Genomic DNA, 22,935 nt, shown 5'->3' on the forward strand with positions numbered 1-22,935 from the left:
TGAAGGCCTTGGAAACCGAGGAGTTTAAAAAAGGCATCTCCAGTGGATGAGGCTCCTTGCTTTGCACTAGGGAAGGGTCATTTTTCTACGAGCCTTACCCTAGTGTTTCAAAGAGTAAGTTTCCATAACTTGCACTTGTGACCTTTTGATTGTAGAGGAACAACCTTATTGTTGCTACCAAGACCTGCCTTTAGGATAAAAAAAATTACTCTACAACAATAACAACAACATATCAAGCTTTAATCTCACTAGGTGGGCCAACTACTTGGATTCTAGCTTGCCAATCATCTGTTTTTATAGCCATCTCCTCTATAAGCCAATTGTTCTACACAATTAAATAAACAAGAAAAAGGAAATGCTTTTTAAATTTTGTCACACTAATTGTTAAATAATTTGTATTAGATTAGTTTATTGTCTCGGGTAAAGCAGTTTATGTCAAGGATGTATTTGGTATTTCATCTAGTTGTTTGATTGGTTAGTTATATCTCTAGCTATTCGGTTATTTTAAAACCTTGTGTAGTCCGCCCTTATGTTCTATAAATAAGGGGTCAGGGGCCTTTATTTTCTCACTGATTCTTTTATGCTATCTTGTGCTGTGTAAGAGGAAAGCGATTTAAAGTTTTGTAATCTGTTCTAAATCTCTGTATAGCCTGGGTATTGGGTTTTGAGAGAGAGAGAGAGAGAGAGAGAGAGAGAGAGAGAGAGAGAGAGAGAGAGAGTCTGTGGGCAGTACATGTAATCGATTCTGATATTCAAGATAGTGGAGAAAGGCGCTAAAGGTAGTCTAGATGTAGATTTCCTGAAAGGGAAACTAAACCAGGATAAATCTCAAGTCTTTGTGTGTGTATGTCCTAATTTTGTGCTTTTATATTCTGTGTGTGTGTATATGTCCTAATTTTGTGCTTTTATATTCTGTTTTCTTATCTCTTTCGTGAGTGGGTTATTCCGACAGTCTTGAGGGTAGAGTGTTTGATTAAGGCAGGCAGAAGTTTGGGACAACACTAATTTACTTGAGGCTGATTGGAATGGTCTTTAGTATTATTTATTCACTCCCTTTCTACTTTTAATTAATTCTGTTGCAAGTTCTTTGGAACTTTTGTTATTTGTATTCATACTCCAAGTGGGAAACTATTGCTTGTGAGTCACTGGCAGGTCACCTGTCTGGTCATCCCTTCTAACTCTCAATCGGATCACAAGATTAATATTTTGGTCATTGTTAGATTGATGATTGGGCCCATGTGTTCGTGGTTGCTTAGTTTGCTCTATTCAGAAAATCCTGTCTATGCGAACCTAACAAGAAATATATCTGCAAGTGGATATTCTGTTAGGATACCGCAATAAGTACTAGTTAGAGAGTACACCGTTGTTGTGACTTGTTTTGTTATTATGTAAATAAGAAGTGTTCATATAATTTGTACTCTGTATATCGATCCGTGCTTTGTCATTACTATCTAATGTCACTATTAGTTTGCCATCTATAATTTAGTACTCAATAACTTCTTATTTTCCTTCTGTTTTATGCTTACATTATATATGATTGTTATTTGTTTTGCTAATTTCTCTAGTATCTCATGAAAGGGTTAATTGTTATTGCAGGGATTCTATTATGATGCCTTTTATGGTGACCTGGGTTTAAACGAGGATCACTTCAAAAGGATTGATTCTGGGGCAGCAAAAGCTGTTGGGGTACTGCCTATTTACATGTTTTAACAGTTGAGCCATCATAGAGTTTGGCTTGGTGTCTGTTCTGTTATTAAGGTGTTTAATTGTTGTTTTTTTTAATTTAGTTAATTCTAATATATATTTCTACTGATAAAATGAGCTATAAATTTAGAGCAGTGCAAAAATACTAGCAAGATGAAAAATGATAATTGTTTGGTATCCCTATTATGCTTTCTCACATCAATGTTAACTCGGTTTTCTTTTGTTGTTTCTTCTTATTTGGTTATGTTCATGCATTGGAATTTGAGAAGTACTTGATACTTGATAGTTGTTTCAACAGCTTTTCTTCTAGTTATTTTCCATTTTCCTTTTGATGAAATGTTATCAATGTTTTTGTTGTTAAATCTGAAAAAGGGCACACTGACATTGTGTGTCTAAAGCTGTAGCATCAATCTATCTTCTCTATTTGAACTACATTCTTTCTGTGACCGTATAATTGTAGAATTCTCTGTTTATCCTTTGTACTCATGATGTGTCTCTTTCTTACATTTGTATATGCACAAATGAACAAATTAAACAACCTAAGTAGGAAAACCTTAGGTAGACCTGGAGATGAACAAATAAAATGTTTCTCACCTTGTATTGAGTTTAGAGGAAGTATTTATACATGAGGTAGGCCATGGCTTGCTCTTAAAATACAGGGATATGATACAAAACACAAATTTAAATTTGATACAACGGATAAGGTCGGATTTAAACTTAAGTGACAATTTCTTATCCTATCTTTATGGAACTACTATCTTCTCATCTCCCCCTTATCTTCTTTCTTTAATTTCAAAACCTTCTTATCATCTCATCTCCTGTCGACACAGCAATATTATTTGCATATCTTCTTTCTTCAAGAACAAACATACATGCACACGTTATCATTATCTTATACCACATCTAGATAATTGTACAATCATGATAAAATGTGAGGTTTCTTTTGCTTGGGGGTTAAATCCTACTGTATGTGTATGAAATGTATTATGAACATTAATATTTGATGTTCATGTGTTACCTTAAATGCTTTCTATTTCAGGAAAAACAACCTTTTGAGCGCATTGAAGTTACAAGGCAGCAGGCTCTGGAGATTTTCTCTGAAAATAAATTCAAGGTAAGTCTAACTAAACTAAAATACTTGATCTGTCAATTGCTTGTTTTTATTTGATTTTTTTATGATGCGTCTTATATTCACAATTTTAGTTGTCTTGATCAGATTGAAATCATTAATGAATTGCCTGAAGACAAAACTATCACAGTATATAGATGTGGTCCATTGGTAGATTTGTGCCGTGGGCCCCATATACCAAATACATCTTTTGTAAAAGCATTGGCTTGCTTAAAGGTACAGAATTTGGTTAATTTTCTTTGAGTATGCAAGCATTTTATCTCTGTTATTTATGTATCTAATATTCAGGCTTCATCAGCATATTGGAGGGGAAATAAAGATCGTGAAAGTTTACAAAGAGTGTATGGGATATCATTTCCTGATCAAAAACGATTGAAGGTAGTGGTCCATTTTTTATTTTTTCCTTATAAAGTGTATCTATTAACCTGCTACACACAAAGCCACACACTTTTTTTTGACTTCCCATACCTATTTTATTCACTTTCAAAGTTACATTTTCTGGCATAGTAAATTGTTGCAACCATCACTTGTTACTGACTGATATTTGTTTTCAATCTTAGTATTCACTGGAACTAGAAATTTAATCCATGTAAAGGCTTCTGCTTGAAGTAAGATCATTGCAATAAATGAAAAATAGAATAGATTAAGAATAAGATGTCCAAAATTTGCTTTAGTTTAAGAAAAGCTGGAAACAATTTTATATCATATTTTTCCGTGAGTTATTTGAGGGCAGGACTGGGTATAAAAAGTTATGCTCTAATAGTACTTGTATCAATTATTGATTTGCAAAAATCACTTCATCTTGTAAGCTATGAAGCAACATAAGAATATGTTGGCATTGCAATTATCAAAAAGTATTTAAAATGTCATGAAAGGGATATGACAGAAGTATATATATTTGCAGTTTAATATTTAATTCAAAGATGGAAACATACAAACTAACCATAACTAAAAACAAAAAGATTTATGCCATAGCTTTATTATTTAGTAAACTATTTCATTCCATCAAATGGGAAAACATACATGCATGCAAATAGTAATAGACATTTTATCATATTTTGTTGTCAAGTAAATAAGTAATTAATTTTACATTCTTCATATTAGAAAAGTATGAACAAAAAGATCAAATATCTTTTCCATAAGTCTCTATTTGCAAATGAGTTAGACGTCTTGAATCCTAGAATTCCTCAATGAAATGTCCAAGGAAAAAGGGATTTGTAGGTATATATTTGCATGCATTTATCTTATCAGTAGATTTTTAATTTTACTTTTTAAACTTGTAACACGCTTCATATTTATCAAGGCTATGGAAAAATATTACTCTTTTGGTATCTTAACTAAAAGGTTTGGATGAGTTCTGGGCCAACCATAGGTTTGGAGAAGCATGGACTCACTTGACAAGTCCAACACCTCCTGATTTGAATAGAAGTATTGGTGAAGGTAGGAGAGAAAGAAGCTTTGACAGGTAGGCTTGAAGATCAAACCTCTGATTCCTATTGCAGAGAAATAGAGACTCTTTAAGTCTTTCAGGAGGTCTTTGGAATGATCTTGGCATTTGAAAATCTGTTGTTCATCTTTTGGGGAGAGTTATGCCTTGCAGACTTTTCTTTGGTTGACTTTTTTTTGAGGTTCCCTTAGACCTACCATTAAAAGTATGCTATACCCTGTGAAGATTGTGGCAATGAGGTCAAATTTATTCCATTGTCCCAATGATACTCAGGCAGAAATTTGTTGTAGTGCAATTAGGCCTTGTGTTGCTTTTAATGCCACAGTGCTGACTGCTAGGGAGAAAAGAAGCGTGCTGGAGGGAAAAAGAATTTTGAATCTTAGCATGCCCAAATGCTAAAGATTGTGGTACCCTAGGTGTAATAGATCTAAAAGAAGATGATTGGAATACTGTTACTGTTTCCTTTGCATGGTTTTCTTTTGTCATTGTTCTTTTTTTTTTTTTTAAATTTTGTGGGCTTTCCACCCATCATTTATGGGGCTGCATGCAGATTTGTTTCTTGGGTGGGTTCTCAGCTCTCTTTTCATTTCTTGCAGCTTTGACCTTATTGTTGGATTTAGGTTGGTCTAGTTTTCCTTTTTGTCTGGAACTAACACCTTCTTCACTTTTTCCTTATTTTTGGATGAAATCTCCCCTGAATAGCTTAGGGCCCCTGTTTTTGTTACATTGCCGTGAATTCAAATCTCATCAAGTCTTATTGTACTTGCATTGAACTTCTTGAAATAGGCGTTGACTTTCTCTAATTCCATTTATAAAGAAGAAATTTTGGATCCAAATTTAGTTTTATTTTCCTCAGCAATATCCTTCCTCCAATCATTGATTTGGGGGAAAACTAAGTTTTCAGTTTGGAGAGTCGTTACCATAGACTTTGTTTTGCTAAAACTTATCTTCAAGGCCATCTCTTTCTTTCTTTTTGGATTTTACCCTATTTGCTCGAACATAACTTGTGGCCAGCTCTTCCCATTTCTGTGGCCCTGAGCCTTTTTTGCATAATAAACTGGTCACCATACTTCAATTTTTGTCACCACAACTACTGAACTTCAATGTTTGTTATAATTGAGTCCCTCTTTTGACTTTTCATCAAATTTTATTGACGAAAACTAACATAATATACAAAAATATATACCCAAAATCTTCAATCTATTTAGAGGTTTATATTAATGTATACCAGGTTAGTTTCATTAAGAGAATTTGAGAAGAAAATCAAAATAGGGACTGAATTATAGCAAAAATCAAAGATTATAGTGGCTGTGGTGACAAAAATTAAAGTACAGTGATAAGTTTATTGTGAAATGCAAAGTTCAGGGACTAGCAATGTAATTTACCCAAAATAATAAAATAATGCCATAACAAAAATTGTTTACTCATCACTAAATCAGCCCAACTTTACATGTTCGTATTGAACTTGGATTACAATCTTCTGAAAAACCTGGTTGTACTATGACTTGCCAACCACTACTTCCACCAATGTTTCTTTTGTCCGTTTGACTCTCTCCTCTTCTTTGTGTTCCTCTCCCCCCTCTATGCATACACACAATTATATATGCCTATTTCTATGTGGATGTAGCTAGTATATACCTATTATTTCATGGATTTGGCATATTATATACCTATTGTTACATGGATTTGGTGTTGTATATACCTGTTCCTACATGGATTTTGCCTAGTAAGTTATATGTGTATATGCATATCTATTTCTACATGGATTCAGCAATAATGTATACATATTCATACATGGATTTGGCATGGTTTATACTGATTCCTACTTGGATTTGACACATTATATATGTGTTCCTAACTTCTATATGAATTTGTTATAGTACATACCTATTCTTAAATGAATTTGACAATATTTTACCTATTCCTATATGGATTTGGTGCAATATATAGCTACTTTTACATGTATTTTGGCGGTCACATTTATCTTGTGGTGGCTTCTGGAATTCTCAAATCTTGATATTCACAATGCAAGGCACTTACAGGCACTTTTCATATCCCTGATGTATGGCTGCCTCAATATCCTTAAAATTGATGTCAAACCTTACACTCACCCAGGCCATTCTTGGCCAAAATCCTAAGCAAGTTACAAGTCAAGTCATAAAATACATTGGCTAGAACATTTTTTGTTTTGTCACTTGAATTTCGCCAACATAAAAAACAATAGTTATTTGGATTCTACACTTATAATACAAACTTGGTTGCAGGAGTACCTTGTCAGACTTGAAGAGTTAAAGAAATATGACCACAGAGAGCTTGGAAAGAATCAGGAACTTTTCTTTTTTCACCCACTTAGGTGCAGTTTCTCAGTTACTTCATAGGACTTTTATGTTAGTTACTTAAATATGACATCTATGCAGTCAGGTTATGGCTGATATGTCTTGTTGTTTTCTCTCTTTTTTTTTTTCCCAGTCCGGGAAGCTGTGTCTTCCTTCCATATGGTGCTCGTATATACAACAAATTGGTGGAATTTATACGAGGTCAATACTGGAAGAGAGGATACCAAGAGGTGAGTGATTCATGCCCTTGTTTCACTGCTATAAATCATGTTAGTTCATTATGGTCTATAATGTTACTCAACTTTGGTAGGTTGTGACACCAAATATCTACAACATGCAACTCTGGGAAACATCTGGTCATGCTGCAAACTATAGGGAGAATATGTTCTTATTGGAGGTAATATTGTTTTGTAGTTGTGCTGTGTATAATGGTTCACTACTGACTTCCTAGGCATTTGTATAATATATGTCCTCACTGATTATGTACAATTTTGGGAGCCTGTTTTATATGTAACTTCTGTTTTCTTTGTAGATTTTATTATTTTCCAGTGGGCTTAAAATCCTTTATGTTGGTGCAGTTTGTTTGAGATTTTGGAAATTAGTGGGGAATTAAATTCTTTGTTAACATTTAATATCAGAGTAACACCAATTTGTTTCCTTGCTCAAATTTCCTTTTTTCTTTTTTCAAAATAAATTCTTGATTGCATGTTATTTCAAACTAATATTTCTGGCTTGCTGTACAGATTGAAAAGCAAGAGTTTGGACTTAAGCCAATGAACTGCCCAGGGCACTGTTTAATATTTGATCATAGAGTTCGCTCATACAGGGGTTGGTTCATTTTGCTTCATTTCTTGAATTATATTCTCATGCTTGTTCTATTTGTCCCAATTCTTCTAAGCAAAATTATGCTCCATCTTGATCTTTATTGAGCAATCTCAATCTTTTTAGAAACATTTTTGGCTTTGGGCTGGCACATATATATATACATATATAATATCCCAATTAACTTGTTGATATTGATGCTGCACCTTCTACTATGTAATATATATGTATTCTATGTTATGGTTTGAGTTTTAATGAAGTTCAGAATTGGTAAGGGTTCTTAGAATGGAATGTATAACTGGAGCATGGGCTTGCATTTAAGCTGTCTGAAAATAATTATGAGAGAAAAACCTAAGAAATTAGTCTTTTTTAGCTTGTTGTTTAGCTTGTTATTTATAATAGGCATAACAAACCTTAAACACCTACGGGCTTAACTTATGAGCTTAATTTAATTACAAATAAAACACACATATAATAATTATAATATATACAATTATACTAATAATTATAACAATCTCCCTCAAGATGGAGCATAGATATCATATGCACCAAGCTTGTTATTAATATATTCCACTCGAGGACCCTTTAGAGACTTGGTGAAGACATCTGCAAGTTGATCATTGGAGTTAACAAGTTCTGTAATAATAACACCTTCAACTAGCTTTTCTTTAATAAAGTGACAGTGAATTTCGATATGCTTAGTTCGCTCATGGAACACTGGATTGGAAGCAATGTTTAAGACAACCTGATTATCACAAACAAGCTTCATAGGGGACACTTCACAAAACTTGAGTTCCTGCAAGAGTTGTTTAAACCAGATGAGCTCACAAGTTGCATTAGCCATAGCCTGATACTTTGCCCCCGCACTAGATTTAACCACTACATTTTGTTTCTTACTTTTCAAAGAAACTAGATTTCCTCCCACAAGAATACAATATCTAGAGGTTGATTGACGATCAGAAGGAGATCCTGCCCCAGATAAGATTCCATGGACGACTCTTGCTTGAGATTCTTGATATTAGAGACCACAATGTACAAACGTTGGATGTTGTTTGTATAACACTCTTCAGCTTCCTTCCACACATCAACAAAAGTTTCAAAGGGGCGAAAGAGTTGCATGATGGACGGATCAATAGGTTGCCATAGGAGGCTACATAACTGGGCATCAACTTGTTCCCATCTAACCCGATTATCTTTTGGCACACTTTCAGCCTTTGTGGTAAGATGATCCACTTGGCCTTGCCTTTTGATCACATTTTGACAGAGGCTGTCCATGATAGATAATTAACAGACCCTATCAACTTGATAGTGGTAATATTGGCTATCCCAAGAGACAGTAAATGATTGAGAGGTAGCAGGGGCAACAGATGCCGGAGCGGGAGTAGCACCAGCAGAAACCACGTCACTAAGATCAGACATGGTGAGGACTCTGACACCGGAAAGAGCTTGAGGGGTCGTTGGGAATCAGATTTGGAGAATTCAGAGAGAATTGACCGGCGGATGTGTCGTCACACGTCAGCGCGTGAAGGCGGAGGCAGCAAGTCTTCGGCAGTCAGCCGATCTAATGGCGACAAACCCTAGGGTGGTGGCGGTGTTAGCAAGTGGTGGTCGGACAATGGGGTTTTGGTATGGGCAGTGACGGCGATGGCGACGGCTAGGGTTTGAAGGTTGTTGGAACATAGTTGTTAAAGGAATGCCTAGGCGCAAGGCGCCTTAAGGTGCCTTAAGGTGCTAGTTCGGCGCCTCGCCTGGGCCAAGGCGAGGCGATTTCAACGAGGCCCTTGCCTTGCACGGTGAGGCGCCGAGGCGAGGCGCACCTCATGAAACCTAGGTTTCAACTAAAACCTGGGCAACCCAATTCGCTCCTCACTCCATCTTCTTCTTGACTCAACCTGCGCCTACATCCTCTCTTCCTCTCCTCTCCGGCCTCCCCTATTCTCGGTTCCAGCATGAAAGTACCCCCCATTTGGAATCAATAAAAATATCTAAAAAATCAAAATCCATAACAATAAGAAAATAGAATTTTGATTTTAGTACAAACTTGGGATTTAGCAATTTACCACCCCCAAAATACATACCTAATATTTCTTGAAAAATTCATTAAAAATCATTTTAACAACAATGAATATTAGCTATCAAAATACCGGGAGATAGTTTTTTAAAATGAAAACATTTTCTTATATGTCTCATAATACGCTAATCTTCCAGAATTAGAAAAATAACATTTTTCAAAATGAAAACATTTTCTTGATTGTGGACTTGTAGTGTTTATTGGTTGTGGAGAGTACTAAAACTTGTCCAAAATGTCCTCCATTAGTAAAACAAGAGATTTGAGAGTACATGCAAAAGAAGAAGAATAACAGGGATGAGCGAAATATGGCACCGTTAGATGATGATTTTCAATTTAGTGAAGGGTATGATGATGATGAGGAGGGGTTGCCTCAAAGTAGAAAAAGATCCAATGTATCTACCCAATGTATTAAACAAATTCGATCACAATCGGGTTGAACTTCGACTTCGACTTCAAAGCGGCTAGTAACTCAGGTGATTGAAGAGGAGGAGGAAAGCGAGGCCGAGACCGAAGATGATGAAGACTTGGAAGAGGGAGAAGAATTGGGACAGGAAGAAGAAGATGAAGGGGTGATTGAAGGGGATGATGAAGATATTGACCTTGATGTTGATGATCTCCTTGATGATGATTGATTAAAACTTCTTTATTGATTGTGGACTTGTAGTCTTTATATGTTTGTTTAGAACTTTGCATGATGATTGTTACTTGTTTGAGTTTGAGACTTTAAGTTTGAACTTTGATAATGATTCTAGTTTAGAATTTGCATGATGAATGAATCAACTTTGATGTTGTTAGTTTAGAATTTGAAGATAATGAATCATTAATGATATGCATGTGTTATTATTGATAATTTGATAGTTTTTTATGATTTTACAAGATTTTTAGTTTTTTTTTCCTAAAAGGTGCGCCTCGCTTAGCAAAGGCGCGCCTCGCCTCGTGCACCTCGTGCCTCAAGCTCCAGGACCCTTTGCGCCTCGCTGCGCTTCGCGCCTTTCAGAACTATGTGCTGGAAAAAGATACACGACGGCGGCTAGGGTTTTTCTCACCAGTAGCTCCGATATCATGTGAGAAAATAATTATAAGAAAAAATCTAAGAGATTAACCTCTCTTAGCTTGTTATTTATAATAGGCATGACAGGCCTTGAACACCTACGGGCTTAATCTAATTACAAATAAAACACACGCATATAATAATTACAATATATACAATTATACTAATAATTCTAACATAAGCCAATTCAACTGAAGTTTTCAATTTTTTTTTTCTGGTTTCCACTTGATCACAGAGGACCATTGGTGGGAATATCTGATGACCTACAAACTGATGGTCAAACTGAATTTGTGAGTAGAACCTTGGACATGTCCTTTGTGGTGGAGATTCCCAGCCACAGGGGGTGCAGCTTCTGACTTGGGCTGAATTGTGGTAATACTTGCATCCTTCTGCTATAGGAATGAGCCCTTTTTGAGCGCTTTGTGGCAGAATTCTCCTTTGTCTTCCAAATTATGTGGCTGCAAGTTCCCAAAAGAAGCAGTTGATCAGATCCAACAACAATGAACTGATATCCTGAGGAGCTTAAAACTAAACCAAAAAGCTCAGGAAAGAATGAAGAACCAGAGAGATCAGCATAGGAGGGAAGTCCAATATGTACTAGGAGCTTGGGAATGGGTTAAGTTGCAACCTCATAGACCGCAATCCCTTTGTTCATGGGTCTCATCACAAGCTCAGTCAAAACTACATGGACCCTACCAAGCACTAAAGAAAAGTGGGGCCTTGTCATGTAAAACTCGATTTGCTTGAAGAGTGTAAAATCCATTGTACTTTTTCATGCATCTGTACTCAAATCCCAAAGGTCTAGATCCTACCTTGCTGGTTAATCCTTTGCCTGTGGCTAGTTATGGCAGTGGACCTCTCCTTACACCACTACCTGTTGTTAATATGAGACAGTTGTTACATAAACCCGGTCAATACACAAGTGCTGGTACAGCCTCCTAGGAAGACTACTTACCGTACTATATCTGGAACTGAACCTTCAGTGGAAGGTTTATTTTGATTATGATCACAAAATTAAGAAAGTTACATAAGAAAAGGAATTCAGATCATTAACCAACAAAATCTTGAGCATGAGTTAATGGGAGAATCTGTTATAGCAGTTGAGGAAGTTTGTAAAGATGCTCAGATGGTAGTACCAAAAGAAGCCTGTCAGGTACTTGAAGAATTTCAATGTTTTCCTTGAAGAATTCCCAAACCACCTTTCTCCTTTGCACACTCTTCAACATGCCACGAGTTTGGTCCTATGAGTGATCCTTCCTACTTTTCACTGTAGAATGAACTCATTGAATATGTTGAGCCAGATAAAGCACTTAACAAACTACAACGTAGACTATATGAAAACATACCAAAGTGAGTTGTAATTTAGGTAGTCATCTTTAGTTGGGATATGATTTAAGCAGTGATTAATATTTGATTGATATTGATTAGAAACTGATGATTTCCCCTCCTTGAATCCTCTCTCTCTCTCTCTGGTCTTATCCAAGCCATCTACTTGTTCTAAACTTCTTCTCCCCTAATTCTTCTCTTCTTCAATCTTTTACATGTCTGTTCCACTTGATCTTTTCTTTCCTCGTCAAGAATTTGTGCTACATGGATCAGATGGGGATTTTTCTTTGTATTATTTTGAGTGTCATTATGTGAAGTGAATATCCAGTTGTTTGGATTTGTTTTGTGTATTTCAATCTTTCTGATATGAAATTGTTTTTAGTGTCATCACTGGCATTTGCTGTTAATCATAGTCCTGCCATCATCATAATGTTTTCTTAAGCTATTTGTGCAACCTGAACCCTAGGATTTTTGTATTCTTATTTTTATGATTTTCAATAATTCCGCAGAGCTTCCTCTTCGCCTTGCTGATTTTGGGGTTTTACATCGGAATGAGGCAAGTGGTGCACTTAGTGGGTTAACTCGTGTCAGGAGATTTCAGCAGGTAGCTTTTATGGTTTAACAAAAATCTGAACTTGGGTTGTGCATCATGCCGGAACTAGTCCTTACATTGAAATTATGTGATCTTGATGAGTTTTGAATACTTCTATCCATTCAGGCAGTACCTTGCTATTTAGATGTTAATGTAATCTGTTGTGTTGCTTAACTGCCTACATTCTACAGTAGAGCATGGCAATATCAATTTTTGAACTTAAGCTGGTTTCTTATTGTGGAATAATGCGTTCTTCTATGTCCCCCTTTATACTTGTTTCCACCAGGTACGAGTTTGTCATAAGTATGATGGTGCAGGATAATGTTTGAGCCCTGCTGCCAAATTAGGCTTTTGAATCATCTAGATGTTAGTGGTGTTTAAAGAAAAGTGAAGCTCACATTTGTCACTAAGTAAAATTTTTAAGCCTGTAACAGAATGGAAGATAGAAATTTAATTTTCTTTTTCATTTAATGTCCCTTCAATTTCAAGTCCATTCCTTAATTAGAAGAATTTTGTAATTTTAGAATATTGCATGGTGTACCTTCCATAATCATTCATTTCCTACATCTAAGATATATATAAAGATTAAGGATAAGAAAATGCTGGTCTGGATGGAAACCTTCATCAAGTACTTATACCCGTGAGTCATGTAAAGATAGGCTTTAGTGAAGAATAAAATAAAAGAAAAAAGTTGAGAAAGCTCAATATGTTCATACTCTTTTTGAATATTAGTTCATATCTGGTGGAAGCCTTTTTCTGTCTAACAGAACATGTTTGAAACAGGATGATGCTCACATCTTCTGCAGGGAGTCTCAGGTTAGATGAACTTTCTCATATATAGCTAAGAACTGTTATCTATTTCTTTTTTATGGCTGGCATAACTTTTGTTCTTAATTTGTTCAGATAAAAGATGAAGTCAAGAGTGCATTAGAATTCATCAATCACACCTACGAGATATTTGGATTCACTTTTGACTTGAAGCTGTCAACGGTATTACATATAGCACATTTTCTCTCTTTTTTAAAAATTTTTGTGTTGAAGTGTTGGTTATCTGTTTGTTTGTTGAAGCTAGTAGGGAGATTAAGATTTGATGTGCTGTTGTTTGTTGATGCTGATGGTTTTATTGGTAGGGTTGTCCTTTATGTTATGGCAGTTTCCAATTTATCATTGACTCAGGCAATGCCTTGCACATATGAGTTGATTAAAATAGAATAAATTATTGGTTGGCTGCTTCTTTTACTTATGTGGTAATTAGGACTTAAAGAAGTTACCAGAGAAGAAATAGTATTTGCATTTTGAAAATATGACATTATGTGCACCCAGTATGTTACTTAAACATTCTTGACCTAATAAAAGCAGAATTGAATGACCCCATAAAGGAAGCTAATCTCAGATCCCCATGGACTTAACTGCGTGCTTCAGGTCTAATCGTAATAAAAACAAATTAACAAAATGAAACATTATTATTTGTTGTCATTACTGTTATTGTCATTACTTGGCACAAAATCATCAAGAGGATGCAACCCTAAACAAAGGAGAAATTGGGGAAAAAACCAGCTATAATCAGTAGCAGTTTTTGAGTTCTTAACAATGAAGTTAAGATGAAAGTGGTGCCTGATCTCAAGTAGATATGGTCTAAAGTTTGGTCCTGGCAAAGAACAATTTGGGTGGGTCTGAACGTAATCTGTGTTGTGCTCTCATGAACACAGTATATCGTAATTGTATCTTGATTAGTTCTAATATATTGTCCTTGCCTTTTGACATTGCAATTTGTTGTGATAAAATTATGGGTTCCATTTTTTTTCAATCCTAAGTTTTTCCATCTTTTGCAACATGTAAGAAGTATTATTTATACTACATTCATTCAGGAATCAGCTTACGTCTCTTTTAAGGGCAATTGTATTATGGATTTACATAAATTTGTCTTTGCTCTGTTTTATTCATCATACTTAATTTGAAGAATACTCTTTGTTACGGTTAACACATGCTTTGCATGATAGAGGCCAGAGAAATATCTTGGAGACTTACCGACATGGGAGAAAGCGGAGGCAGCTCTTGCGGAAGCATTGAATGAATTTGGGAAACCCTGGGAGGTAGCTATACTCTTGTATATACAAACGTAGTTTTTTCTACATGGTTTCCCACTTTTCTCTTTTTTAAAGTTACAATAAATTCAAGTTTAATTACTAGTCATATGTGGATGTAATTCCATTGACTACAAGTCCTCTATATTACAGTATGCTAATTGTTATGGGGTTTCAAGTAACTCTTTAACATTTCCAAAGTGGAAGGGTATTTTTGGTTATCTAAGGTCAAAGGACAACTTTTTTTTTTTAAAGTCAACTCAATCAGATATGCTGGAAACAGAAAGTGTCAAAAAAATCAAAACAACTTTTCTATCAAGGTATTTCCAATTTTAGTGGTACTAGTAACATGGAAGATTTTATGGATTGAGTGGAAGAAATAGATAGATTATTCGATTACAAGGTGGTACCATTAGAAAGAAGGGTAAAGCTGGTACCCTACAAATGGAAAGGAGCCGCCTAAGCTTGGTGGGGCAAATTGCCTGATTGTAGAAGAGAAGGAATGGGAGTTGAACTAAATATAGAGCGAAACAACTATTGAAGGGGTGATCCTTACGTCTTGATTTTTAATAGTATTTTTTTCCACGATACCCATGTTGTCTTTGAAAAGACTAGAATACGTATGATCTTTAGTGTTGCTAATTCTTGTAACAGTTTTGAAACCTGAGATAATGCTGCTGGTAGGGAACAAGTATGAGTTGCACTCTCAGATGAACTATGTAGAATCCCCGGATGCAAACGCAGGCAAGATAAAGGTTACTCATAAAGCAATAGGGAAACAATTAATTCACATTGATAAAGAGATTCTCATAGCCAATGAGTCTTATGAAGTAAGGTATGTATAATTATCTAATTATTTTGCAGGTAAATCTTATAAGGTATCCCTAGAGTCCTAGTTATAAATACCTGTTATGTAAGACAACAATTGTCTTCAAATATAGTTCAATTCTTTGAAATTCTATCTCTATTGTTACCAAAATCCTTTTCTTTGTTTTATAAGGTTGAGGGTCTAGTTGTGCCATTTTTCACACTTCTATCGTCAGTAAAGCATTCTATTCATGGCTTACTGAAAAGGTTAGTGAATGCATATATTGCAACGATTCCTTGCTGTGTGGCTATGGTTGCATGCTGATACAGACATGTGTGTGAAAGAGAGGATTATTGAAGAATATATAGACAAAGGGATTTTGATATTTCCTGGTGGAAAATTTCTAGGCTTGTAGTGGTATTACCTTGTGTTCTAGAGAGTGAGGGAGGGATGCTATGCATAAACACCTTTATGCATATGCTTTTCCCTGTAGGTGAAGTGCCTGATGCTTTTAAGCTTTTTGGAATGCTAATGAAGAGGACTTTCAGGGGCTGTTTAGTTTTGGAAAAAATGTTCCCAATTTTCTATCTCCAATTTTTTATAAAATCCTTAATTTTTATTTTTAATAGAAAATTTGAAAAATACACTCAAATGTTAGAAGTACATAAAATAATTTCCAATATAGAAAATTGGAAAATATGTTTAAAAAAGAGAGGTTTTTTGTTGTGTATCTTGTGTTAGAGAAGGAGATGGATATGATTTAGGTAAAATTTTGTGGAGTGAATTTCTCAAATCTCCAAATTAGAAAGGAAAATTTGGAACAACCCATTTTAGGAGTTTTCCAGGTTTACCACAATTTTGGAGAACCACATTTTCCAAATCTCCATTTTCTATTTAGAAAATATTTATATTTGAACAAATTTTCTAAATTTTCATTTTTTTTGTGGAGTAATTTTCTAAAAAACTGGGGTCGGTGTCCCACAAATAAACATTCCCTCCGTTTAGTTTTTGACAAGAATATATCAGTGGAAACTGGAAAGAAGATTTTTTTTTTTATGAATGAAAATAAAAACCCAAGTTGTAAAACATCATTGCTTTAAATAAACTGAATTTCACAAATTCATAGATTGTTTGGTGAAACTGGTTGCACCCCGGGCATCATTTGTTTGCTTTAGTTAACAGGCTGGGTTTTTAGATATCACTGAAGTTTTAGCCAGCTTGATCTCTTTTAACCTGCTTTGATGGGTTAAATTTGGCCACGTCTTGGGGCTGAATTAACTTCTTCATGTGCACACTCAATATGAATTACATCTAGATGACAGATACCGAACTGCGCAATCTATTTTGGACTACTTTTTCTTTATACAGATAAATTTAAAGCAATGGATATGTAACTATTGACGATGATAGTGTTTTGAAGCTGTTCTTTTCTTAAGCATTTTTTGAGCTTCGGCAAGCACAAACTTTTGTCAACTATACTGGCGTGGTAAGTTGTAGTTTGAAAAATACTTATTTTTTAACAGACAAGGATTGGGCATACTGTTTTGGTGCTTCCATTTAGGCCTTGATATTGGACAACTAAGATTAATGGGGATGTTACTCTCATAGAATTGAGACAAAATGGTTAAAATGAAAAAGTGCGTTTGTCATTTTTTCTAATGGTAAGATTCCATTAAAACTAAAATGAAATTTTGTAAGACAACTACGTGATTAGCTATAGGACAACTATAAGACTAGTCTTGTTTTATGGTTCAGAATGTTAGGCAGTCAAATACTAGCATGAGCAAAAGACGAGCGTAGCGGAGATAAGGATGTTAAGATGGATGTGCGGTCATACAAAAAAAGATAAAATTAGAAATGAGGTTATTCGTAATAAGGTAGGAGTAGTGCCAATCGATGAGAAGATGAGAGAGACTAGACTAAGATGGTTTGGTCATGTGAGAAGGAGACCAAGAGACGCTCTTGTGAGAAGAGTTGATGAAATGGAACAACTAGTTAAAAAAAGAGGTAGAGGCAGATCCAAGAAGACAGTGGGAGAGATATTAAAGTTTGATATGAAGTGTATGGGTTTAAATGAAGATATGACAAAAGACAGAAATACATGGAAGTCTAGAATTCATATAGCCGACCCCACATAATGAGATAAAGGCTAGATATGTTGTCGTTGGCTATGTGATCAGCTCTGTTGTATGGCAAATAATGTTGGGTAGTGAAGCGCCAAAATGCACAAGATTGAGTGTAATAGAGATGGGAATGTTATAATGGATATGCGGCCGTACGAGGAAAGATAGAATTAAAAATGAAATTATTCATATTATAATAAGGTCAGAATGGCTCCTAGTTTAGATGATTGGTCATGTGAGAAAATACCAATAGAGGCTCCTTGGGGAAGAATGAAGGGAATGGAACAAGTTTTCAGCAAAAAAGGTAAGAGGAAGACAGAAAAAAACTTGATGAGAGATTCTAGGTATGATATGAGTTATAAGGGTCTTTTTCAAAAGATACGATTATAGATAAAAATGCTTGGTGTGCTAAATTTCATGTAGCTGACCGCACCTAATGGGATTAAAGCTGGATGTGTGGTTGTTAATGCGATGTTATAATGTTATCTATTATTTTTTGATTTTGAAATTCGTCTTTTTACTATAAATATTAATATAAGTTATTAAGTATTTATTTTTCTTGGGCTGAAAATTCATGTTTTCTATTTCAAAAATACAAAGATAACTCTCTCTCTGAACCATGGAGAACATCTTGAAGTTGTTTTCCAACAGATGGTGTAAATTAGAGAAACTCGAAAATTGATCTTTTTTGTTCTCTTCTGTAAAAACTTTCTGAAATACAGGGCTTGTTTTGCACAACTGGACAACCCCTAAAGTCTTACTTTTAACTTGAATATGAAACTTCTTTAAGGCTAAACAGCATGGTGTGTGCAATAATTACAGGCACCAATTGGATGAACCTTCTCGTTTATGATTTTTCTTAATATCCTAATAAAACCAATAATTTTTTGACAAATTTCGGTAATTTGGACATGCATCTTTATCTCATATATGGTTGGAGGAATTGTTTTGTAAGTGATATATGTGTGGAATAAGTGGTGGGCGTGGTTCAGTTGTGGATGCTAATGGTCTAAACTTAAAATAACCAGGTGGAGATTGTACTTTTTAAGCAGTCTGCGATGTATATCCCCTTTGGCATCTGCAAGAAGTGCAACTCACTTTTTGGGTTGTTGTGTAGATAAATGAAGCTGACGGAGCATTTTATGGGCCAAAAATTGATATTAGTGTTTCTGATGCACTGAATAGGAAATTCCAATGTGCAACTTTACAGGTTAACTTCTTATTGCCCTCTTGTTCTTTTCTTGTTCTTGCTTTCTTGTTGTGTAGTTATCATTTAATTGATTGTACCTGTTATCTGCAGTTGGACTTCCAACTTCCTTCTCGTTTCAATTTATCATACTCGGCAGAAGATGAAGCTAAGAAGGAGAGACCTGTTATGATACACAGAGCTATTCTAGGTTCTGTTGAGCGTATGCTTGCTATACTTTTGGAGCATTATAAGGGCAAATGGCCTTTCTGGCTTAGTCCACGTCAAGCAATTGTGTGCCCTGTTTCAGAGAAATCAGAGTCATATGCAATGCAGGTTGGTTTTCGTTTTTTGTGCTGACCTCCAGTGGCAGAGCCAGGATTTGAGGGCAGTGGGGTCAATTAAACCTAAAAATCAAACAAGATAAAGAAATAACCACAAAAAAAATCTATGCTTATAATAACATTTTAAATATATAATTTTTTAGTACCATTGTCCATGACAAAATTTCATGTTTTGAAAGTGTTGTATAATTTTTTCCTTACCATAAGCTTAAATAATCTAAATTTATTAATAGACGTCCAACAATGTCGTGCAATAAAAATCAAACCACAAGTAACATAATCTCTGATTTTTTAATTAGTTTTTGCAGTTTTTTTTATAATGGGTCAATGGGAATTTTTCATTTTTTAGTGGGGTCAAACTACAATTAACCTTAAAATTTACATATGCATAATAAAGGAAAAAGAATTTATAGTGGGGTCAATTGATCCCCCACTCAATATTTGCTGGTTCTGCCCTTGCTTACCTCAATTTGGGGAGCTTAACAATGATTTATGATGTTTTTTTTTTACTTCTATAAATTGTGAAGTGTCTTGCTGTCTGTCACTGTCAGTCTCTTGTTTCTAAGTCTTTTACTTCCTAAGTTAAATATATTTTTTTACTTCCTGTTAATTTTCTCTGCCATTTGTTTATAAAACTTTTTTGCCTTTTTTGATATCTGTTACTGTCATTTATAAAACCACATGTTCTTTTTTAAGCTTCTTGCCTAATAGTTTTTTAATCTACTTAAATCGCAATCATTCCTTCTTCCCTTCTTACTAGTAGGTGTAAATGCCACTTCCACTTGTTGCTAATGTGAAATCTAATCACTGAAACTGATTTGTAAATTTCTTCAAATGAATCTGATCAGATTTTTGCTCTGTTTATTTCTAAGTGATGTTTACATATTATTGCTACAAATTTTGTTTTCATCCTCATCTGAGCAATTATTTATTACTTGTAATGTGAAATTTCTGTAGGGTTACTGTTCTTTTAAAGAAGATAATTTGGAAATTTTTGTATAAACTGCTTATTGTGTGTAAACTAATGTTGCATCTGGCTTTACTTAAGCAACTCCTCTTTTCTATTCCAGTTTCTATTCAGAAGTAGGGGTGTGAACGGTTTCTTGTATTTTTTTTATAGGTAAAGGACCAGATCCATGAAGCTGGTTTTTATGTTGATGTTGATACAACTGACAGAACAATTCAGAAAAAGGTGAGTCAATGACTGCCTCTCTCAGCCTCAGTTTACCATAAGTATGAATGTATTGGATATTTACTAATGGACTGTCCTTGCTCATGGGGTTTGGTTTGATGGACTCCTTTTTGTACCTTGGCGCTGATTAAGCTTCAATTGGTACTTGAAGTTTATATCCACATTGTCATACTGGTTTAGGTTTTGACAGGAATAAATTTCTATTCCAGTTGTTGAAGTTGCATGTTATGAGTGAAGTAAGCCTTAGAAAACTAAATCTACGGTGCATATACCATAATAGGAATTTGTGAATTTTTATGTTTTATTCAAATTGCGTTTTATTCAAATTGCTTAACTATGAAGCCAATATTTAGTGCACAGTCTATTCATACATTTGTGCCCTATATTGCTGCACTGTTTTATGTAACTCTCTGAATAGATTGCTAAGTATGTTACAACAACAACAATAACAAACAACATATCCAGCCATTATGTGGGGCCAGCTACATAAATTCTAAACTTCCATGTATTTTGGTCTTTTGTCATATTTTCATTTAGGCCAACACACTTTATATCAAATTTTAATGTCTCTCTCAAAATCTTATTGGGTCTGTCTTTACCTTTTTTTTTGACTAATTGTTCCATTTAATCAACTTTCTTCACATGAGCGTCTCTTGGTCTTCTTCTCACATGACCAAACCATCTTAGTCTAGTCTCTCTCATCTTCTCCTCGATTGGCACTACTCTTACCTTATTATGAATAACCTCATTTTTAATTTTATCTTTTTTTGTATGGTCACACATCCAGCTTAACATCCTCATCTCCGCTATGCTCATCTTTTACTCATGCTGGTATTTGACTGTCCAACATTCTGAGCCATATAACAAAACTTGTCCTGTCCTATAGAATTTTCCTTTCAGTTTTAATGGGATTTTACCATCACATAACACTCTCGATGCATTTCTCCATTTTAGCCAACCTACCTTAATTCTATGTGTGACATCTCGTGAATTTCTCCATATTTTTGAATCACTGATCCCAAATATCGAAAATGGTATTTTTTTTGTATGATTTGGTCTTCCAATTTTATTATAATATCCTCCACTCTTGCATTTTTATTAAATTTACATTCCATATATTTTGTTTTCCTTCTACTTAATGTAAATTCCTTAGATTCTAAATTGTTTCTCTACAACTCAAGCTTAGTGTTCATTCCCTCTTTTGTTTCATCCACCAAGACTATGTCATTTGCAAATAGCATACACCATGACACCTCTATCTGAATGTGTTTAGTGAGTTCATCCATTACTAAAGCAAATAAGTATGGACTTAGTGCAGAACATTGTTGCTGTCCCATTGTAATTTTAAACGGTTTAGTATCTCCTCTACATGTTCTGACCCTTGTCTCTGCACCGTAATATATGTTCTTAAGGACTTGTATATATGTTATTCGGACTCTTTTCTTCTCTAAAACCCTCCATAATACTTTTCTAGGGACCCTATAATAGGCCTTTTCTAGATTTATAATAAACACCATATGCAGGTCCTTCTGATGATCCCGATACGTTTTAATTAGGCACCTCAGTAGGAATATAGCTTCCATTGTTGACCTACCAGGCATGAAACCAAACTAATTTTTCGAGACGTCTGTTTCTTTTTTAAGGCTTTGCTCTATTACTCTCTCTAGAATTTCATGGTATGATTTATTAACTTAATTCCTCTGTAATTTTCACAATTTTGAACATCTCATTTGTTCTTGTATATAGGAATCAAAGTACTATTCCTCCACTCATTTGACATCTTTTTTGATTTAAGGATCGCGTTAAATAATTTCGTTAGCCAGGAGATACCCTCTTCTCCCTCTATTGGTATATTATTCGGTCCCACCGTCTTATGATTTTTCATCTTTTTTAATACTTGCCTTATTTATTTTGAACTTATGCGTCGATAAAATATATAGCTCACGTTTCCTTTGGAGTTACTAAAATGTCCCAACCTAACTCTTTGTGTCCCTATCATCATTGAATAATTTTGTGAAATATTCCTTCCATCTCTCTTTAATCGCTCCCTCATTCCCTAATATATTTTGGTTTTCATCTTTTATGCATTTCACTTGATTTAGATTCCCTATTTTTTTTTCTCTTGCTTTAGCTAATTTATATATATCCATTTCTCCATCTTTTGTATCAAGTCATTTATATAGATTCTCATATCCTTTTGATCTTGCTTCACTAACAGCTCTTTTTGCTGCCTTTTTCGTTTCTTTATAATTTTTTAGGTTTTCTTCATTGTTGCACTGATATATAGCCTTATAGCAAGTTTTCTTATTTCTAATTTTCAATTGTACCTCTTCATTCTACCACTAAGACTCCTTAAGGTTTGAAGCTCTACCATTTATCTCTCCAAGAATTACCTTTGCCATGCTTCCCAGGGCAGTAGCCATTTCCTTTCACATTTGGTTCGCCTGTCCTTCTCCATTCCATTCTCTTCTACCCCTTAATTTTTCTTTAAAGATTAATTGTTTCTCTTCTTTTAAATCCCACCACCTAATTCTTGGATTTTGTTTTATGTGATTTTTTTTTTCAATTTCTTACTTGGACGTCAAATACCAAAAGTTTATGTTAAGTAGTCAAACATTCTCTTAGTATCACCTTACAATCCTTGCAACATAACATTGCTAAGTATGTTACAATTGTCACTAAAATCAATGTGATAACCAATTACCTTGATGGATTTGTTA

General features: G+C 34.7%; 1 protein-coding gene across 1 annotated transcript in view; it reads left to right on the forward strand.

Annotated features, from left to right (window-relative positions):
* LOC127788394 (threonine--tRNA ligase, mitochondrial 1) overlaps positions 1–22,935 on the forward strand; it is a 30,745-nt gene that overhangs the window by 6,008 nt on the left and 1,802 nt on the right. The window contains exons 4-18 of the mRNA XM_052316585.1: positions 1,597–1,686; positions 2,744–2,818; positions 2,921–3,049; positions 3,122–3,211; positions 6,545–6,633; positions 6,750–6,846; positions 6,927–7,013; positions 7,360–7,444; positions 12,396–12,490; positions 13,262–13,294; positions 13,382–13,468; positions 14,479–14,571; positions 18,611–18,703; positions 18,794–19,015; positions 20,144–20,215. Coding sequence (XP_052172545.1) covers positions 1,597–1,686; positions 2,744–2,818; positions 2,921–3,049; positions 3,122–3,211; positions 6,545–6,633; positions 6,750–6,846; positions 6,927–7,013; positions 7,360–7,444; positions 12,396–12,490; positions 13,262–13,294; positions 13,382–13,468; positions 14,479–14,571; positions 18,611–18,703; positions 18,794–19,015; positions 20,144–20,215 — 1,437 coding nt within the window. The remainder of the gene's footprint in view (positions 1–1,596; positions 1,687–2,743; positions 2,819–2,920; positions 3,050–3,121; positions 3,212–6,544; positions 6,634–6,749; positions 6,847–6,926; positions 7,014–7,359; positions 7,445–12,395; positions 12,491–13,261; positions 13,295–13,381; positions 13,469–14,478; positions 14,572–18,610; positions 18,704–18,793; positions 19,016–20,143; positions 20,216–22,935) is intronic.

The sequence above is a fragment of the Diospyros lotus genome, chromosome 13, assembly GCF_014633365.1.
Source record: "Diospyros lotus cultivar Yz01 chromosome 13, ASM1463336v1, whole genome shotgun sequence".
NCBI classification, from domain to species: domain Eukaryota; kingdom Viridiplantae; phylum Streptophyta; class Magnoliopsida; order Ericales; family Ebenaceae; genus Diospyros; species Diospyros lotus.